General features: G+C 24.6%; 4 protein-coding genes across 11 annotated transcripts in view; 2 read left to right on the top strand and 2 right to left on the bottom strand.

Annotated features, from left to right (window-relative positions):
• Positions 1-1,569: 1,569 nt before the first annotated feature.
• LOC126904444 (uncharacterized) lies at positions 1,570-6,858 on the top strand. Its single transcript, XM_050683487.1, has 6 exons — positions 1,570-1,756; positions 5,280-5,372; positions 5,642-5,792; positions 6,008-6,150; positions 6,235-6,384; positions 6,504-6,858. The coding sequence occupies exons 1-6, from the start codon at positions 1,666-1,668 to the stop codon at positions 6,662-6,664; spliced, it is 789 nt and encodes a 262-aa protein (XP_050539444.1). The 5' UTR covers positions 1,570-1,665; the 3' UTR covers positions 6,665-6,858.
• Positions 6,859-8,421: 1,563 nt separating this feature from the next.
• LOC126903706 (pseudouridine-5'-phosphatase-like) overlaps positions 8,422-19,001 on the bottom strand; it is a 21,852-nt gene continuing 11,272 nt past the window's right edge. For 2 of the 8 annotated variants that reach the window (XM_050682110.1, XM_050682113.1), the window contains exons 2-5: positions 12,284-12,406; positions 11,131-11,349; positions 10,309-10,541; positions 8,422-10,229 (exon numbers count right to left, since the gene is read on the bottom strand). In XM_050682110.1, coding sequence (XP_050538067.1) covers positions 10,050-10,229; positions 10,309-10,541; positions 11,131-11,349; positions 12,284-12,406 — 755 coding nt within the window. In that variant the 3' untranslated portion in view covers positions 8,422-10,049. Of the gene's footprint in view, positions 10,230-10,308; positions 10,542-11,130; positions 11,350-12,283; positions 12,407-12,866; positions 12,983-13,327; positions 13,404-19,001 lie in introns of those variants that run through there. The other 6 variants (XM_050682109.1, XM_050682115.1, XM_050682111.1 and 3 more) reach the window with 4 other exon arrangements.
• Positions 13,531-14,951, bottom strand: LOC126903709 (pseudouridine-5'-phosphatase-like). The gene is made up of 4 exons (XM_050682117.1): positions 14,422-14,951; positions 14,141-14,359; positions 13,813-14,045; positions 13,531-13,748 (listed from the first exon to the last, which is right to left on the bottom strand). Exons 1-4 carry the CDS (start codon positions 14,474-14,476, stop codon positions 13,572-13,574), a joined length of 684 nt encoding a protein of 227 aa, XP_050538074.1. The 5' UTR covers positions 14,477-14,951; the 3' UTR covers positions 13,531-13,571.
• LOC126903712 (uncharacterized) lies at positions 15,281-16,991 on the top strand. Its single transcript, XM_050682120.1, has 4 exons — positions 15,281-15,508; positions 15,841-15,963; positions 16,059-16,211; positions 16,495-16,991. The coding sequence occupies exons 1-4, from the start codon at positions 15,373-15,375 to the stop codon at positions 16,752-16,754; spliced, it is 672 nt and encodes a 223-aa protein (XP_050538077.1). The 5' UTR covers positions 15,281-15,372; the 3' UTR covers positions 16,755-16,991.

Here is a 19,001-nt window from a genome sequence, read left to right as displayed (position 1 = left end):
TGAAGTTATTATTTTTGAATTTCTTGTAAAATTTTCTTTATTTGAGTTTTATTTTCATAATTCTAAGTTAAGCAAAAAAAAAGTTATGAGACATAGATCACTTATTTCTATTAAATTTGCCTCTTCAACTCAACTCAATAGGCCCGGGGGTACGGGTTAACCTTTATTTTGCACATATTTTTACTATTAAAAAAAAATTAAGGGGTAGCGTAAAAAAAAAAGACATTCGATTTTTGAGGGCCACCCTAGTATACATATATATATATATATATTGTAGAATTAATATAGTTTAAATGAGAGGGAAAAATGAGAATTATTATATTAAAAAGTAAATCCAATTTGAACATAAGATTATTTGATTCATACCTCATTTCTTCTATGCCTCTCTTTATAACTAAAACATTAATTTTTTATCTAATAAATGAATTCATTTTTTGAAATATTTTTATGGCATATTTATTGAGTCACAATAAATGACAAAAACAATTCAAAATATTCTGTTCACCTACAGAATATTTAACTGTACAGTATTCTTTGTGTGTATCTCGAAGAAATTTAAATTAGACATAGGTACTTGATCTCTACTACATGTGTTGTGTAAACAGCTAAGAACTTTCACTTAAAAATATTTCAAGGTTAATTTAGTACTTATTCAGATCACATAATAGTTGAATGAAGACTAGAATTAAAAATAAACATGTAGTGCAGAATTATGGAGTAAACTTTTTTTTAACAAATATTGAGTTTTCTATTTTATTTGTTTTATTTTCATTTAATTATAATAATAATATAAAGTTATTTAATAATTAGATATTACTTAGTTACTTTGTTAGATGTCCTTTTTATTAAAACAACATCTTGTCGATGTTATGTCAAGGGAAACCGCTAAAAAACTGTTTAAAACTTGAGACTTATTCAAATTTTAGCAATAATTACTGTAAAACAAATTAAAACGATTACTTAGGGAGATCATATATGGCAATATTATCACTATAATTTCTAATACTCTGAAAAATAAAAGTAGTTTATTATTAAAAAATAATGTTTCTAACATTTTTTGTTTTATTTATACTCATCACAAGTTATACGCATAATAACATCCAAATTGTAAGGTTCGCGCGATAACACTGATCAAGGGATTTAAATTAATCAACTTGGAAATATTTTTTTATCAATAGATTTTATGTTAAATGGTGGATGCTCTTATTTGGATTTCTATAATGAATTTTCTAAACTCAAACTAAATGAAAAAGATTGATTAATTTTTTTATCGTCTTTCAAAATGTTTAATTTGGTAACTTCCTAGTTAATAATTAAATCTCAAAAAGCGCCCACAGTTATGCTAGAAGGAAAATTATGCGATTATCTATATAATTGTATTACATACGTATTAATAACCCATTATACTGGTCAAATATATACAGATTGAACAAATATACATTGAACACTTCATTTCCCACTTTCAAACACGACAAGGCCGTGCGATTGCCTTAATAACAGTCTTGTACTACCACCACTCAGAGTTAAGAAGTTTGGTAGATTTGCACGAAGTCTATAAAAGAAACCTGTGCCTGTTAAATAACTTATTTCTAACGACATAATCAATTCTCAAATTAACACAACACATAGCTCAATACTTTTTATCCTCTTCAAACATTCAACACCATGCACCAACCTATTGCGGTGCTTTTATTCGCAACTGTCTTTGCCATACCAGCCAAGACTGCGTTCATTAGGACCAGTGGTATTGAATTACGTAAGTAATCAACATATTTGTAAAAGATTTTATTATCTCGTCTCATATTGATTATTTTTCTTTAAAAAATGCCTAGATACTAGGAAATTCTATAAAAAAATAATTTAATATGTATACTTTTAGTGATACAGATAAAAATAACTGTTAAATAACCTTTTTGTTTTGCTAAAATATTCCTGAAATATTTTCTAGTTGCACTACTGTTTGAAAATGAGAATGACAAAAATCCCAATTGATTATATTTTTAGCTTCTCCCACAAAAATCTTGTGGTAATGTCGAAATGATAAAAATTTTGGGACTCCGTACGTTTTATCAGTAGAGCCATTATTCAATATGATGCTTTTTTTATATAAATAAAATTGAAATATTTAAAATATATTGTAGTACTTTATGCTCCATAAAAATATAATATAAATATATATTACTTAAATATATCCCGTAATAAAATGCCTAAAAATTGTATCTTCACCATATAATTTTTTTACTGTAGGGTGATTTGAGTGTCATATCCTTCCTTATACTTACGCCAGTGACCCTATGGTAATTCAATTTACATTATTAAGTTTTTAATACTTTATTTAAAATAGAAAAAATTATACTCATCAAACAGTTGGGTTTCCAGTAAATAAGTATTTTATTTAATTCAAAGTTATGTAATATTTTAAGTTGCAAAATCAATATCATGAAATTGGCATAACCCGGAATACTTGCCAGTTGTAATATATTTTGCATATCTATTCTGTAGATATAATAACACACAATATTCTAGTGGCGTATTTGGGGGGTTGATCTGGGACAAGCCCCTTCAAAACTAATATTTATATTAAAAAAAATTTACCGATTAACCTACCAGTTACACAACTAGATGCATTTTTTTACGAGTAATATGATTTCAAATCATTTTGATAACCTTTTTATTTTTATAAAATTTGAAAAATCACTATTTATTATAAGAGGAGGGGTAAAATTTTTAAACGACAAACAATTTTTTTAGTACTCTATCTTCTTCTTTTTCCTTGCTTTAATCCCGACCAAAACCTCTCTGAAACTTATTTGAAAATACGCTTCTGTTAAATCTATTAATATTTTTGGTTCAATCTTAATTTGTATTATCAATTTTCTAAAATTAGTAATTTAGTCTTCGTTTGATTATGATGTATTATAATACACTAGTATTATGGTAATTATATATAATCAACGGGTTTCTACTAGATTATAATATATCTTAACAATTCTTTATGATTAAAATTGATTAACGGATTGTGTAAGTAAAAAGGTTAAAGAATAAGGCGTGAGCATGAAACCACAGTGATGTAAAAACAATGAAGTTTGGTCTAATATTATTTGTTAATGTAATAAAAAAAGTATTATCTATCTTCCATCATTTGACAATGCGCGTCGCTGAATTTAACAATAAATTATTATAATAATGATAGTAAGGTAAGGTATTTTAATTTTTTATACACAATATTATTTAAGAGAAAGTTCATCGATTTTTCTAAGGAAAAGAAAAATCAGTTATTAAAAAAAAAAAATTGTTAAATGCATGCAAATCAAAAAATATTGTTACAATTTTTTGTCATGGGACAATTATATGAATACAGAGAATATTCATTGATAATACAAAGAAAAAAGTGATTTCGCTGCATCGCAGTCGTTGTTACACTTTCATCCTCTGAGACCGGATCAACGACCTGTGGTTTTGGTCGTGATTTATAGAGAATAGAAGTAAAATTTAAGTATTAACATAAACCGTGTACTCGGTTGTCAACAATTATGATTGCTATGCGTAGATCATATTAATAATGTTTGAAAATCGAAAGCGAGTAAAAGTTTTAGTTTTCATTTTGTCTTAATAGGATATACATACATATTGTGTAAATGCACAACATATTCAATCGTAGTAATAATACGTTACTAATTTTATTAAACAAAATTATTAACTTTTTATTATTCAAGTTACTTAACAATTATACTCAGAGTGAATGAGCTTAGTCCCATCAGAAAAATAATTTATTGAAGGGGGAATTAAAATTAGGTCTCTAAAAATTTTGTCCTTCCTACGGCTATAAAATTAAAACTTAATTGTCATTACAATATTTAAAACCTAGAGCCTAATTATTTTTATCTTTTTTCATTAAGGCAATTTTGTTAACTAATTTGGAATATAATTTTTCATTACTAATTTTTTCTCATACAGAGGTGTAACCTACAGAGAGTGAATTCGAATATAGTATGCCATTTTATAAAATTAACGTTGTACTATTTTAGGGTTTACATTAATCGACATTTTATTATTACTTTACGATAAAAATTATATCAAGAACCTATACTGCACGGAAAACAAAAAAAGAAATATATTGCCAATTACTAATAACAAGATTATAATTTCAAATGCACAATTTTTTTGTTTTTACCTCATTAAAAAAACATAAGGTCAACAATTTTTAAAATATTTCTTTGTAGGCTTCTACATTAATTCTCATTATTAAAACTGCGTACTGTCACCAGCTAATGAAATTTATGTATAGGTTATCTATTATTACTAACCAAAGATCGTTGGAGCATGTAGACCAAAATATTCAGATGCGTGGGAACTACCACACTTCTCTGTATTAAACATAGATAATATTAATATTGTATAGTTAATATAAAATTTTTTGGTAGTAAACTTATAAAAAATAATCTTTTTACATTTTATATTAAAATTATTAAATAGTATTTTATTTAAAATAGTATTTAAGACTTGGTCAATGAATCAAAAATAACGTATTAGATTTTAACTTTAATATCAATACACAATAAGATTTATTTTCATTTTTGAACTATCAATTCTAACATTATATTTTACAATTTTCGGAAGGGCTTACGTCCCTATAAAATTCTCTAGAAGTGCCTATGACAAAGACTTAATTATTTCTTAGGCTATTGTTTAAAAAAAAACAGCAAGTCAATTTTTCTATTTTTTACATACGTGACTTTAAAAATTAAGTTATTTATATTAATCAGATTAATAAATTATTCATAGATTAACATACATATAATATTAGAAGTAAATTTAAAGCGTGTAAATATCAAAAGTAATGACAATATAACGTACAATAAACAAAATAATAATGACCATGAATATACCTGTATTCTCATCGCATTTCAACTAGGGAGTTCTTTGATTTAATAGTTAGAGTTTTCGTTTGTAATGCTGTTAAGGTCGTCAACTATTGAAGACTTCTGGATGTATATAATAAATTATCTTATTTCATGGATAATTAATATTTACGATGTGAATAAATATTATATAAGACAAGGTATTATTTAATTAATAAAAAATTTTTTTTTCTTTTGTACATGTATAAAGGATAAAGCAAACTTTTAATTTCCATTGTTGATGGATTTAATTTCATTTTATTAAATAAGTAACGGTAAATTACACTGGTAATAAATATGATAACTATATTTTGCCTCGTAAATGAGATTTTTAAGTGAAGTAAAATAACTTTATGGTCATATTTTTTTTTGTTTTAGCAACGTATACTGATCCCTGTAAAAGAAATGACAAGGATTTTAGTGGTTGTCTAAAAAAAACTTTGCAATACTTGATTCCTAAATTCAGCAAAGGTAAGAGTGATTTTGAATATTGTTCGCATAAAAGATGATTTTAGTTTTAGTTTTTGGAATTGTACTAAAATAAATAGAAAAACCAATAACTTAACTAGTCTATGTATATATGAGAAAACTTATTAAGCCTAATAAATCTACGTTAAGTAATGTAAAATATGAAAAATATTTTACCTTTTATTAGAAATATAGTATGATAAACAACTTTAGTTTTTACTATTTTATAATATAAAGTGATAATAATAAAATTTATTTTTATATGCTTTTAGAGGGTATACCACAATTAAATATCACGACTTTAGATCCTTATCATTTGGATGAATACCTTATGCATTTTGACTCGGCACAAATCGATGGAAAATGTCTTTTTAAAAATGTTAACGACTATGGTTTGTCAACAATAAGAATAGTCGACGTGAGGTTTGTTACCTTCATAAAATATATACATATTTATAATATAAATAAGTTATTACATTTTATTATTCCCTTGGGAAAGCATTGTGTGAATGATAAATCAAAATTATGAATCACTACTGATTTCATGATCCTAAATATTTCAAGGGAAAGTTGTTCTATAAATAAAGCGTTAAATTTATAAATTTATAAATCTCATCATTATTTGTTTATAATTTTAGAGCTTTAGTTGAAGATCCCAAACGTATGGAATTAGAAGTGGATTTTTATATGCCAAAAGTAATATCGACAGGAAACTTTAAAGCCGAGGGTAAAATCGGAGAAATTCCAATAATGGGAAAAGGTTTCTTCAATGTATCGTCTTGTAAGTAAATTATTAAATCTAGTAACACATACAATTCTATGTGAAATAAAGTATTTATTTTAAAATAACGTATATAATCACTAGACGATGTTACTGGCACTTGGGCACTAAAAGGTGACACAATTAAATTAGATGGTCAACGTCACATGCGTATCAAAGATGTTGGTATGAAATTGGACATTGGTGACATGAAAATATACGCCACTAACTTAATTAACGGAAGCCCCGAACTAAGTAAATAATAATAAAAAAAATTATACGTTATGAAACTTATAGGTTTAATTAGAATTCTTCCTTAAGTATTTTAAGTAATCGGGAGTATCAAAATATCATAACCCGTTATCTGTATATAGGTCAAATGGCTTTATCATTCGTAAATCAATTTTGGCGTGTTATATTCCAAGTAATGATGCCATTTGCTGAAGAAGCTTTTGAAAAAATTACCAAGCCAGTTCTTAACCAAGTGTTCCTGGAAATACCATACGACCAACTGTTCCCTCCAAGTCGCAAGTAATTCAGTCTCTCAAAATCATCATTAATACTACTTTTAACGTTTTTTTTTGAAGAATTGGATTTTATATTTTTGTTTATAAGTTAAGATTTTTATTAAATAATAATTATATAAGTGATCTTTCTGTTCTATGTTCATCATAGTGATGAACATGAAAAAATGTATTATTGTCAAAATAGAGTGTTATTTATTGTTAATGTTTATTTAAATAACTTTTATAAGAAAATATACTTAAGTTTCCAATATAACTGATTACAATTTATTCAATATTATTATAAAATATAATTATTCATCTCTATCATGATCATTACATCTAAGAATAATTAATAGCATACGATATATTTTATCAATCATAGATTTTAAACAATATTTATTCTATTTTTCAGTGGCTTAACTAGAATTATGTTTAGGAGTAGATGCATCATAATAAGACTTTCCTTCCTTCAAAATAAAATAAATGTTGTTTTTACTTAATTTTTAAGTAATTTAATAATAATATAAAATTAATTTATTACAAATGATTAACTAAAATTATTAGAACGTAGCACACTTTTTTTTTATAATGTTTTATGGACATTATTTAATACAATAGCATTCATCTCAATGAATTAAATTATATTTATTCTCATTTAATTCTTATATTTATTTAAATTTAATCATAATTATACTTGGTTATTAGGTTATAAATGATTAGTTAATAAATATATTTTAATTAAAAAAATTATTCTTAATAATAATTATAATATTATTATGTACGGTATACCAATTTGATTAATTTCAACATATTTTTGAACACCAAGAGTCACATAGAAAAAGATTACTATGATTTCTATTGAAATAATTGATTACAAATATTTAATAAAAAAAAAAAAAATAGTGACGTTTGGAGCTTTTTTTTTAAATTTACTTTTACTAGTAATTGCATAAGTTTCTAACCAAATATCAATTTAAACAATACTATTTTTTAATCCCCCATAAAATGTCCTAATTAATGATATCAATTTTAAACTTGTAAGTTGAGCCACAATATAGTTATCGTAAAAAGTTAAATTATTTTTGTTGAAACTTTCGTAAAAAATCAACTTTACAGGACCAAAAAATAGAATAAATATTATATTTTGAAACAAAATTTCGCAATTAATTTGTATAATTACTTGTTATTGAATGAATCTTTTATTATTATGTAAGAGGAGATATACAAGTGGTATTGACGAGGATGTTAGATACAGGATTAAGATATGAAGGGGAAAAAAGCGTCTGGTGTGTTATGCGATAAAAAAATTTCAATAAGGCTGAAAGGTAAGTTTTATAAGACTGTAGTGAGATCAGCTATGATGTATGGTTGATAGTGTTAGGAGGTAGAATGCTTAGATGGACGAGTGGAGTGACTATAGAAGATAAGATAAGGAACGATCATATAAGAGGAAGTATAGGTGTAACGTCAATCGTAGATAAGATGAGAGAAAATAGACTTAGATGGTTTGGTCATCTTATGAGAAGAGAATAATCGGAAGCTGTAAGAACAGTTATAGAAATGAATGTTGAAGGAAGAAGAGATAGAGGAAGACCAAAAAAGGGATGGAGGGATGCTATTGAATGCGAAATGAGGATAGCTGATGTGAGCGTAGATGATGTAGGAGATTGTGTCAAGTGGATGTTTGGGATAAGGGTGGCCGACCCCAAGTAGTTAGGATTAAGGCGAGGAAGAAGAAGACTTGTTTTAGTTAGTAATTATCTTAAAAACTAGAGATAAAAAATAATAAAACTACAAAATCAATATTTTATTAGGGTATTCAAAAATATACAAATAATTAATTTTACAAAAATATCTGGAAAACCCAGTCTGTATTGGTTGAAAAATTTAATATATTGCATGTTAGAGAATATACAGAGTGTTCAGTAAGTCAGGAAACGGGTTTCTATTGTTCTCATTGTTTGTTACAATGAGAACAATAGATACCCGTTTCCTGACTTACTGAACACCCTGTATACCCTTACCATCATATCGTTTTATAACCTTTCGGGTTGGTTATAACCAGATTATTTTTCAGAAAGAGTTATATTTAAATTAATTATTTTTTTTGTTCATAATTTCATAAAATTAAAAATTGATGAGTAAATTACAAGATTTAAAAAAAAAAATCACATTATACTGAGTGTATAAAATAGTGTGTACACAATATATACACTAAATTAATGATTGTCAAAGATATTATGGTTATAAAACAACGTATACTAGGAAAATTATAATAGTTTAATAGAATTATTCATAATAGGAAATAAATAATATCCAACAACAATAAAAACAATTAACAAAGATCAGTGGTAAATTTAACAGTCATTTGGTTGTCCAATTCCAACAAGAACATAAAAACAATTTTGTTATTTGGACCAATTTAGTTTTTAAGTTTTTTATTTAAAAATTATTGACATTAAATTGAAGCCTTTTATTAATTTACAAACAAAAGACTTTCATAAATACTCCATTAACAATAATAAATTCTATGCTTTAACTTATAACTATAACTTAATTTGTACAAAATAGCTTGAAAAAGTTCAAAGGTAATATGTGTACATTCGTAGAGTATACATTAAAAAAGAAAACATAATTTCTAAAAAAATAATTTACATAATTCATAATATAAACTATTTTAAAAATGTACATAACTGAAATTCAGTGAATGAATCTGAGTGTTTTGTTTTTAATTCTATTCAAATTTGTACAATTAGCCTTGTATAATAGTTATTAATAATTTCATTAAAATACCTTTCAATAAAATAAATTAATTTTCCAACATTTAAATTATCCAGATATTTTCAAACATTAAAATTTTAGAAGTACTGTATAAATAAATCTTAAAAATATTATATTTTTACAAGCTTAAATTTCACATTTTAAAAAGTGTAATATTTTTCATAATTAATGTTTTATTTGGTAAACATAATTACATTGTAATTAATTTTTGACATAGAAATTAAAATCTAGAAATTCAGAAATTTAATATTAAAACTGAAAAAAAATGTTTGTTCATCAATAAAAAAAAAAATTAAATATTTAAAAAATAAAAAATATATAATAAGGTAGATGAAAGTGAAGTACGAAACGAAATGATTAATACATAATTGTGTTTAATTAACATTATTTTTTATAATTTCCATTTTAAATTATGAAATAAAAAAAAAATGTTAATTTTATTAATAAAATGAAATTAATTGACATTCTCAAACTATTTATTCTTAATCTTATTCTATTCATTCTTATTCATTATTACTCTCTGATTATTATATTATATTCAATTATCTAACTCGATTAACAAAAAAAAAAATGTGTAAAACATTTGTTTATGTATAAATGGATTTAATCCAAAAAATATTTAATTCATAACTCTTAAAATTCAATATTTGGTAAACCAAATATTTCTGGACAAAAATCATTCATACTATTTATTATAATGGTAGCTTCAGTACATAATTCTTTTGGCAGCAGTGGATCTGGTAACATAACAACTTGCATGCCAGCTGCAATTGCACCTCGTACACCATTAGGTGAATCTTCAAACACAATGCACTTCAAAAAGAATTGATGGTTCATTTGTATTACTTCGAAAAGTATAATAACAATTATTCTATTGTAAATAGATAATTACCTTTCTTGGATTTGGTTTATCGTTGAATCTTGAAGCACAAGTTAAAAATATATCAGGAGCTGGTTTTCCTAGTTTTACTTCTGCATCAGAAGCCCCAGTTACTACATGATTAAAAAGTGAAAAAAGATCTTTATGTTTACTGGTTTTTATTTCATAGCTTTCTTTGCTGCTGCTTGTTGCAATAGCAAATGGTATACTGTGATCATGAAGATGTTGCAAAAATCTTTCAACACCTAGATATTAAAATTAGTTTTTTTTCTAATAATTTTTAAAAATTTGTGATTTCTGTTATAAATAAGGATCTATTTTTTAGTGTAATGCCTCATATTTCAAATTAAATGGTATTTTAATAGTCACACATATTATCTGTAACATAAATAATCATTGAAATGTTATTTTTGTTGCTGAATGTACTAGCAAAAGTTATCACGTAATATATATTTATGTTAAAAGAGTTGAATATTTCTAGTAGCACTAATATAATTTAGAACAAATAAAATAAAAAATTCAGTTTTTACAAAAAAGATTGCTATTCATTTGAGGAATTTAAAAGTATTATATAATGAGTATTGTTTGCTATAATAAAAGTATAGTTTTTTAAATTTTCAATTTAAAAATACCTGTGCTAAGTGAGTAAACAAGATTCTGTACAAATTTTATTAGCTGCAACACAGACCAATAAGGATAATTTATTTTATAAACATTGAAAAATTAAAGTAATGGTATAGTTAAGTTACTAACATAACAGTGCCTGATATGCATATTAAAGGGTTTAAGATTTGTATACATGAGACTTTATTCGTTGAGTAAATAAATGATTACCTGGTAAAATATTAACATGAGGTAAAAGATTTTCTTCAATTTTATGCACCATTTCTATAAAATGATTAACTGATATATCTAATTGAAGTTCATTTACAACCATCTTAGCTCCTTCAATTTCTGGAGCACCTAAGACTCTATAACGTAAATCTAAGTTATAGATTTTTCCAAATTTAGCTACAACATCAGATACAGCTTTTTTGTGAATATTTTCAGTGTCTATGAATAAAAATTTCACAAATTAAGAATAATTCATATACAGAATAATTCTTTTAAAATTAGATACTGTATTCCTCTTAAATTAATAATTATGTTAACAAGATTACTTTTAATATTTTTTAGTTTTAGATATTTCTTGATTTATCAGTTAGTAAGTACTTTTTTTAGTTTATCTCTTATACTATATAAGAGTCAAATTTAATTTTTCAAATGACAACATATATAGAGTGTTCAGTAATAAGGCAAGGGGTTTCTATTGTTCTCATTATTTAAAAAAATGTTTCCTTACTTTTTGAATACCTGTATAATTAACTTTATTAGATGAATGACAGTTTTACTTCTATTTCCTAAATTTAACACGCTACAAAGGACAGTGGTCCTCTTTCACATGTTCGGCAGTCAAAGATGGTTTTTGGCTTGTCCAATGATGGACGGGACGAGTATTATGGCCGGCTTGCACTAGAGACCAGACACCACCTATAAGAAAATCACAAGAAAAATCTCATTGGCACACTGGGGATAGAATCCGGGACTGCTTGCGCCGAAACATACATTTCTAACTACCCCAATTAACTTTATTAGATAATTATCTAATTAATAATAATTTTTGGATAAGTATTTCAGAAGTTATTAACAATTTAAAGTATTGACTGTAAAGTATGGGTGCTGCTATTTTTATCACTAGACATTTCTCGGCCTCACTCCTACTTTCAGTATAAAAATTTTAATGATTTCTAAAATATTGGTCCAAAAGTTGTTATATTTTAGAATTTTTTTAAATTAATTACTATCTAATAAATAAGGTTTACAAATAATAATAGATTAAGATTTTTGAAAAATTGAAGTTGACAATTATAAGGTATAATAGATAAACATAATAAATATTCTATAACAGATAAATGATAATACATATGTATTATAAATTTATTTTTACCTAAAAGTACACCATCCATATCAAAAATAACATGTGTTACTGGATATAGTATCTTTCTAGAACTCAAAGAAAAAGTTCTACAAACACTTTTAACTATATTGACCTTTTGAACTGTTATAAGTCCTAAAAATCAAAGAATATCCTATAATTAGATTTATTGATTTTATAAAAAATAATAGTTTTATAAAGTAAAAGTAAACTGATATGAATTAATGACATCTCTTCTATATATTTTAAGTTAAAAGTAATTTAATGCATAATGACCATATAAGTTTCAAGTGGGAAAATATACCTTAAACCAAATTGCTATCTTTTGTTTATGATAAAACTTAACAAAATTTTTACAAAAGCTCTACTGCAGTATTTATACTAAATGTAATGTATCAATAACAATTGATACATTAATTTATAAAAAAAATAGATTTAGTCTGATGTTGACTAAAACAAATGAATGTATTATATTTCCATTAATGTATCCCAAGTTTTATAATATTTAATATGTTTTAACACGATATAAATTAAGGAAGAAGTCAATTAAATTCTTAAAATAATTAATTTTGAAATATTTTATACTATAACTTACTGTTATTATAATAAAACTATGACTTTTCAATGTTTAAACTATTCATAACATTAAAATATATACTTTTAAGATGATTAAATTTATCCTTAAATTTCCTTCCTTTAAAAATAATCTTCATTTCTTCATTTTTTAAATGTATGATTTAATTTTCATTATGTTATAAAACAGCAATAAAGAACCAAATATACATCTATTTTATAAGTAAACGAGTTCAATTTTAATAATATAAAGATTTCAAGTATACAGTTTGCTTAAATATTAGTAAAATATTATCAATTTATATTTTTGACACATAATTCAAGGTATATTAGTTAAAGACACACATTAAACAAATGTTTAACTATTCAATTTTGTGTAATTTAATCCTAATTTATGAGGTTTGGTAAGACCAAGGAGTATTATACACTAAGTTATTGAACTTTTTAAGTTTTCTATAGAAATGATAAAAAAAACCTACTTACTCATTTTCAAATAATATAAATAGTCTTCTACAAGTTATAAGACAAATACACTATATTTATTTTTTAATATAAATTGATAAGAGACTAGAATGTTAAAAAACAGCTGACATAAAAAATGTTAATAAATAACAATGGCAAAAAATTAATAAATACCTATTTAATATAAGATCCTACATTGATGAAGCTAATATAGTTACTTATAACTATAAGATAACAACTTAATTAGTTTCAAAATTGTTAAAAACTAATTAAAAGGTGGTAGTCCAAAATCTTCTGGCTTGAAATCTTCAAGAGATGTTATCACTTGAGTAGCATGAGTTGTTTTTTCGATTGGGATAATTTTATCTGGTACCATTACAACTTGCATTCCAGCCTTTATACCAGCAGTTACTCCATTTGGAGCATCTTCGAATACTAAACACTATGATTTACCAAATAAAATTCATTGAATTTAAATACTTAACACTAAATATTAAATACCATACATTTTCGGAGTTAGGTTTATCTTTAAAACGAGTAGCACAAACTAGAAATATATCAGGAGATGGTTTACCCTCTTTCACTTCTGGATCAGCACTTCCTAATACAATATGATGAAATTTTGAAAACAATTCCTGATGGATAGCCGTTTTTACTTTAAATGTTTCTTTGCCACTGCTTGTAGCTACAGCTATTGGCACATTACTTTTATGTAAATGAGTAATTAATTTTTCAGCGCCTAAAACAATTATATGATTAAATTAAAAATGTAATTAACAATAACAGATTTTAAAACNAATTAAAAATATAATTAACAATAACAGATTTTAAAACCTGGCATTAGTGGCACATTGGTCATTTTTTCTAATTGATTAATATAAAATTCTGCCATCAAATCATTAGGTGCTACTTCCATACCAAGTTCTTTTATAATAATTGAGGCTGTATTAATTGGTATTGTTCCCATTACTTTTAAACGCAAGTCATTTGTATAAACTTTTCCATATCTATTTAGTACTTCAGTAATACTTTCTAAGTAGACTTTTTCTGAATCTAAAATTCATAAATTATTTTAAAATAAATTTTTAATCAACAATCAAAATAAAAGTACTTGCCTAATATTAAGCCATCCATGTCAAAAATAACGTGTGTTACTGGTAAAAAAGACATACTGAATTCGAATTTTTATTTTTATATTAGAAATATGCAGTTATAGGAAAAATATTTCTTTTAAAATCGTCTAAAGCAATAAAATTTGAAATTGTAGAATTTAATATTTCCCACGTTTGAATAAGTATCCGTAATAATTACTATTTAAAAAGAATTGAAATGAACATAATACAGTGGGTAAATGTTATCAGTATTTATAAATCGGTCATAAAAATGTATATTATCATAATAGATATATGCAAAAATTATTTTGTTTCTGAATAGTTCTGACTTCAATAATATTTTAATAACTTATACTATTCTTAAACCTTTTGAAAAAGTATTGATAGTAAATTTTATCTACGTGGATTTGACTTATATTACAATTATTACCCATGTAAATTTAAGTCACTATTGAGACGGACAATCAGTATAAAATCATAAAATTCTATTTATTCTAAATTTAACTTTTAATCCGAAAAGCCAAATCCCTACCTCATTAATCATCATAGGAATAAAATGTATAGGTTATATAAAAATCAGCTGACCGGGGAGCTTTTAGCTTTATCTAGATACTTAGGAATATATCTAGTGGCTGTGCTTCAAAGCATGGTGTATTTTGGAAATACAACCTTAGAATCGCTATCTAGGTTTTTGTTTAAAAGTGGTAGCCGTTTGCCGCCGCTTTCACGCCTTTATCATTCAATACCTAAATAATATTAATCAAATTCAACTATATCATATAAAAGCAAAAATGTTTTTTCGTTGTCTACACTGAAACAACTAGTTGCTTGTTCAGTCCATACATTGATAAGGAATATTCATGTTATGATTAAAACTTATTTTGATTATTTGAGAATTTCTACAAAACAGTAAACTGTTTAGCGGTTACTTAAAATAAACAATTTATTTATAAGATGGCTAAATCTCGAAATGGATTAACTGCTGTAGGATTATCCGTTCTAGGAACACTTTTTGTTTTATTAGCTTTTTGTACTAAAAGTTGGTTGGTGACAGATGGCAAGTTAGAACACCCAAAATTTGAAAGAATTGGTAGGTCACACCCAAACTGTTAATTAATAAATTTGTATTATTTACATTATGTTTAAAGGAATTTTGTTAAATAAATATTAAATTTAAGTCTATTAAAAGGATTTAACGAAAAATATTATAAAGACATAATAAACAAGACTATATAATTTCTATATGAATAAAATAAAGTTATTGAACTAATTTAAAAATTAAAATTGTAGTTTATATTTATTGTATAAAAAATTAGAATTTAGAAAATTTTATCTATTATTTACAAGTTATATGAATAAAAGTTTTATAAATTTTGAAGATTATCTAAACTAATTTATTGTTTAATTTTTAACTTTTTACAGGATTATGGGTAGTTTGTTTTAAAGATTTTGAAGATAGTCATCATTGGTATGATACTAAGTTTGGCAACTGTTGGTGGGTATTTGAAGAAGAATACTACATCATATATGATGTGCTATTTAAAGGTATGGTAATTTGCATTAGTCATTTATTTTTACTAAATTAAAATGAAAAATATTTTTTTTATTAAAAAACACTTTTTAATAATTTTTCATTGTAGGTTTTTATATTGCTGTACAAGTTTGGTTTTCTATTTGTGTTCTTCTAACAATTTGTGGATTATTTTACACATCACTTTATATGTACTTGAATAGAGCAGTAGAGCACTATGTTAAAATATTATTTACTGCTGGAGGACTTTACTTAGCTGCTGGTAAATTACTTAATTATAATTTATATTATTTAGAATGAGACCCAAATAAACTGGTAGTTAGTGACTATGCTCCTTAATATTATGAAAGCGTAATGTAAAATTTTAAGATTTGTTTGCAAGTCAAATTTAGTAATAACTGAAGCAAAAATCAGTTAACACTCAAAAAAATTTGGTACATAATTTGTAACAGCCTTATTATAAAAGTGCTTTATAAATCACTAGTTATTTTGGTCTTAACTCTAATTTTACATATATAGTATATATTTATATAAATTTTATTTAGCAATGTGTAGTACTATTGCTTTGATTATGTTTGGAATTCATGGAGATAGTAGAGTTTGGATGCCTCATTGGGAGCATAATGATATTGGTTGGAGTTATGGAGTTGCAGTTGCAGGAACTATTGCTTTTTATGTTAGTGCAGTACTGTATATTATTGAAGGACGTGTTCATAAAATTAAGCGTAAAAAGATTGCTATACAAAGAGCAAATTATGATTATGACACAGAACCACATAAACAATCCTCTCACACTGCTATATAAACTATAATGTTAACTTAAATTATTAAAAATTATTTTCCTGGTTTAATTGTACAAACTCTTATAGACATAATTTTATAATTTATAACAATAATTTGTAATTGCAATGACTTATATTGAATCTAACATTTATATGACACTAATTATTTTAGAAGAAAAAAAAGTTTCTTTTTTCTTTATGTATATGTTAAATTGATAGTTATTTCAAATGTTAGTGCACAATGATTTAAGATGTATAGAAAAATAGTATTACAGTATTATTTTATAAAATCCTAAATTATGTAAATTAGTTAAAAGTTAAATTATTTAAACTTAAATATAAATATTAAGTTTTGTGAATCTCAAAAATATTTTTTAAATGCTTGAAACATTGTCCGTCCAAAATTGTGACTGTAATTTAGTAAATATTACTTTAAAATCATTATTTGTAATTTATATTTATACTGTTATATATTATTATATGCTTAGTGAAAATAAATATTTTATTCTTAGTCCTAAATATTTTTTGTAAATTTTACATAAAGATTTCTATTATTTAAAAATATTAAAAGCTATAATTTTTAAGATTAGGATTGTGATTTATCTTATTAATAGATTTTTTTAATTTTATTAAATTCACAGTTAATTATTATTATTGGAAAATCAAATTATTTTAGTGAACACTTGAAATTTTTCATCATAAAAAGAAAGTATTGCTGATTATTTTATATCTCCATCATTTAATGTAATATTAAAAGTTTTTAATATTTTGATTCAACTTAACTAATAAACTTTAGATTATTATATAAAAAAAAACGTCAAGTTTGTAAGCTAATATGCAATTTCTTTATGTATTATTTGAATAATTTATGATTTTTATTAAATAAATAAACTAAACTTTAATAAAATATTAATACATTATTTCAATAATCAGTGAAAATGTATTTAATGTGTTTTAATTTTTAATATATATATATATCTTGATTTTTTTTATAATTATTTCTTTTTAATTATTAAGTGATATATTTTTAATTTTGCACTTTAAATGCTAAAGGGTTGGTCATACATTAGAATTCATGAATCATGACATTTTGGTATGATTCAATACATTTCATTATCAGACCTTATAATGAATTAGTTCAAAAATTCAAAGTTCGTTTTAAACGAATGTTAAATGAATTAGTGTCATGCTAATTAGGATTAAACCTTTTTTGTATTAAGTTTTTATAATAAATAGTTAATATATTAATAAATTATGAAAATGTTGGTACCAAGATTCATAAAATTGTTTAAAAGTATAAGGTTTATACAAAAAATTAATAGATTTATACAACTACCATATTAGTAACATAATGGTATTAAAAAATTTAGGCAACCAGTGTGCCATGTGAAGTCATTTTTAAATACGGTTTGAAAACAGTATTTTTAAAAATAGCCAGTGTTGGGAAAGTTCCTTTTTAAATGGAACTCATTCCGTTCCCCGTTCATTTTCTAAAATATGAACTCGTTCCAGATCCTAGTTCTTTATATTAAGAAGGAACTTGTTCCAGATCCAGTTCCTCCAAAATAAGAACTCGTTCCACTCTTCGTTCCTTTTATGTAACCAAGTTATTTAAAAAATTGTTTTTATTATGAGTTATTAGATTATATGGCATATTTAAATCAAAAGGCATAAATATATATGTTTAATAATGTTTTATAAGCAGTGTTGGGAAAGTTCCTTTTTAAATGGAACTCGTTCCGTTCCCCGTTCATTTTCTAAAATATGAACTCGTTCCAGATCCTAGTTCTTTATATTAAGAAGGAACTTGTTCCAGATCTAGTTCCTCCAAAATAAGAACTCGTTATTAAATTTTCGTAAGAAACAAATTTGTAGTATTCCTTATCTAAAAGTATTCGAAAATTATATTTATAATCAGGTAGTAAATGCTAACGATTTGTGTCAACGCGACCAATGTCTATTGTCTATATATAAGTTAGAAATAATAAATCAGAAAACCCAAAACCTTTAACATACAGGGTGTTCAGTAAGTCAGGAAACGGGTTTCTATTGTTCTCATTGTTACAAACAATAAGAACAATAGAAACCCGTTTAAACCCGTTTCCTGACTTACTGAACACCCTGTATATTAGTTAACAAGAAACGACGATAATATTCGGTGCATTATTTAATATACAAGGTGTTCAGTAAGTCAGGAAACGGGTATCTATTGTTCTCATTGTTACAAACAATGAGAACAATAGAAACCCGTTTCCTGACTTACTGAACAC

The sequence above is a fragment of the Daktulosphaira vitifoliae genome, unplaced genomic scaffold, assembly GCF_025091365.1.
Source record: "Daktulosphaira vitifoliae isolate Bord-2020 unplaced genomic scaffold, ASM2509136v1 Scaffold_4, whole genome shotgun sequence".
NCBI classification, from domain to species: domain Eukaryota; kingdom Metazoa; phylum Arthropoda; class Insecta; order Hemiptera; family Phylloxeridae; genus Daktulosphaira; species Daktulosphaira vitifoliae.
The sequence above is the reverse complement of the archived record's forward strand: the minus strand, read 5'-3'. Positions and strand labels throughout refer to the sequence as shown.

Bases quoted from the DNA above. Each gene is read 5' to 3' on its own strand.
- LOC126904444 (XM_050683487.1), top strand. From the start codon at position 1,666: ATGCACCAACCTATTGCGGTGCTTTTATTCGCAACTGTCTTTGCCATA. The intron at 1,757-5,279 runs GTAAGTAATCAA...TTTTTGTTTTAG, and splicing joins GACCAGTGGTATTGAATTAC to CAACGTATACTGATCCCTGT. The intron at 5,373-5,641 runs GTAAGAGTGATT...ATATGCTTTTAG, and splicing joins GATTCCTAAATTCAGCAAAG to AGGGTATACCACAATTAAAT.
- LOC126903709 (XM_050682117.1), bottom strand. From the start codon at position 14,476: ATGTCTTTTTTACCAGTAACACACGTTATTTTTGACATGGATGGCTTA. The intron at 14,360-14,421 runs GCAAGTACTTTT...TATGAATTTTAG, and splicing joins CATGGATGGCTTAATATTAG to ATTCAGAAAAAGTCTACTTA. The intron at 14,046-14,140 runs GTTTTAAAATCT...TAATTGTTTTAG, and splicing joins CAATGTGCCACTAATGCCAG to GCGCTGAAAAATTAATTACT.
- LOC126903712 (XM_050682120.1), top strand. From the start codon at position 15,373: ATGGCTAAATCTCGAAATGGATTAACTGCTGTAGGATTATCCGTTCTA. The intron at 15,509-15,840 runs GTAGGTCACACC...AACTTTTTACAG, and splicing joins CCCAAAATTTGAAAGAATTG to GATTATGGGTAGTTTGTTTT. The intron at 15,964-16,058 runs GTATGGTAATTT...TTTTCATTGTAG, and splicing joins ATATGATGTGCTATTTAAAG to GTTTTTATATTGCTGTACAA.